The 1,234-nt window shown below is 44.3% G+C and overlaps 1 protein-coding gene across 1 annotated transcript; it reads right to left on the bottom strand.

The window, feature by feature from the left end:
• Positions 1-150: 150 nt before the first annotated feature.
• On the bottom strand, positions 151-606 carry LOC108627531 (uncharacterized protein K02A2.6-like; the record flags this gene model as incomplete). The annotated part of the gene is made up of 1 exon (XM_018028816.1): positions 151-606. A coding segment is annotated over exon 1 (456 nt), but the record flags the coding sequence as incomplete, so codon positions are not given.
• Between the last annotated feature and the right edge of the window lie 628 nt (positions 607-1,234).

The raw sequence follows: 1,234 nt of genomic DNA, 5'->3' as shown, positions 1-1,234 counted from the left end.
AAAAAAAAAGACGGTTTGCAAGACAATTGATGCATTATGTGAGGGGCTAGATCAATTTGTAGTTTCCTTACTTCTCCACCAAGACAATATTTTGCAGATCAAGTATTTTATTTATTAGCGATTTTATTACACACTAACATTCCAACGCACACAACGCGCAGACAAATTCTTAAATCCATGCCTCCTGTTGTAATTGCCGGCTTGCTTCTCCTTGCCTGCCATTTCCCTCTTAACGATCTCCTCGTGCATTCGGAACGATCCCAACTGAGCAGGAACAACAGGCAACGGGGAGCGGATTTTCCGTGAGAACATGAGCTCGGCCGGGGAGAATCCATTTTCAAGAGGTGTTGTCCGATACGCCAGCAGGCCCAAGTTTATGTCGCTTGACTTTTTCAAAATGTTCTTTGCAATTTTCACCGCCGCTTCGATACACCTGTTGCTCTGTGGGTAATGTGGCGAACTTGTTACGTGCTTGAAATCGTACCTGCTTGCGAACTTCTTAAATTCCGATGCGAACTGTGGGCCTTTGTCGCTACGAACGACTTTCAGTATCCCGAACCACGCGAAAATCGTTTTACAAACGCTTATTACATCTGATTCTGTCATTGATTTTAGGCTTTGGACCTCTATATATCGGGTATAGTAGTCTGTCAAGATCAGGTACCATTGATTATGTTTGAATAAATCTATGGAGACCCTTTGCCATGGACGGCTCGGGAACTCCTCTGACACGAACTTTTCCCTGTGATTAGTTCTTTCTTCTACACACCGCGGACAGTTTTCAATTAGATTTTTTAATTGTGTACTGAGCCCTAGCCACCAAACGGATTGCTTGGCTCTTTCGCGACACTTACCTATGCCTAAGTGGCCTTGATGGATTTTGTTAATGATGTCTAACTAAAGCGACGGAGGTATAACAAGCCTTGAATTGTACAGTAAATAACCCTCCACGTAAGAGATGTTCTCTTTGAATGGATAACAGGGACGTAGCTCATTTGACAATTTGCCGCGCTCCGGCCATCCATGCATACAATACTCCCTAAGCGATTTACAAACATGATCGCTTTCTTGCTTGCTTTTAATTCTTTCCAGCATGCACTCCGTGGCGGGTAAGGAGTCGACTACTAGTTTTACATGCAGTTCCGTTTCTCGTTCTAGAGTATCACCGTCGGCAACCCGACTCGACTTTACGTTCCTCGATAACGAATCGGCTAGGACCAGCATTTTGCCTGGA

The sequence above is a fragment of the Ceratina calcarata genome, unplaced genomic scaffold (genome assembly GCF_001652005.2).
Source record: "Ceratina calcarata isolate Rehan_Ccalc_2016 unplaced genomic scaffold, ASM165200v1 scaffold4756, whole genome shotgun sequence".
Lineage (NCBI taxonomy): Eukaryota > Metazoa > Arthropoda > Insecta > Hymenoptera > Apidae > Ceratina > Ceratina calcarata.
This window is presented reverse-complemented; position numbering and strand designations above follow the sequence as displayed.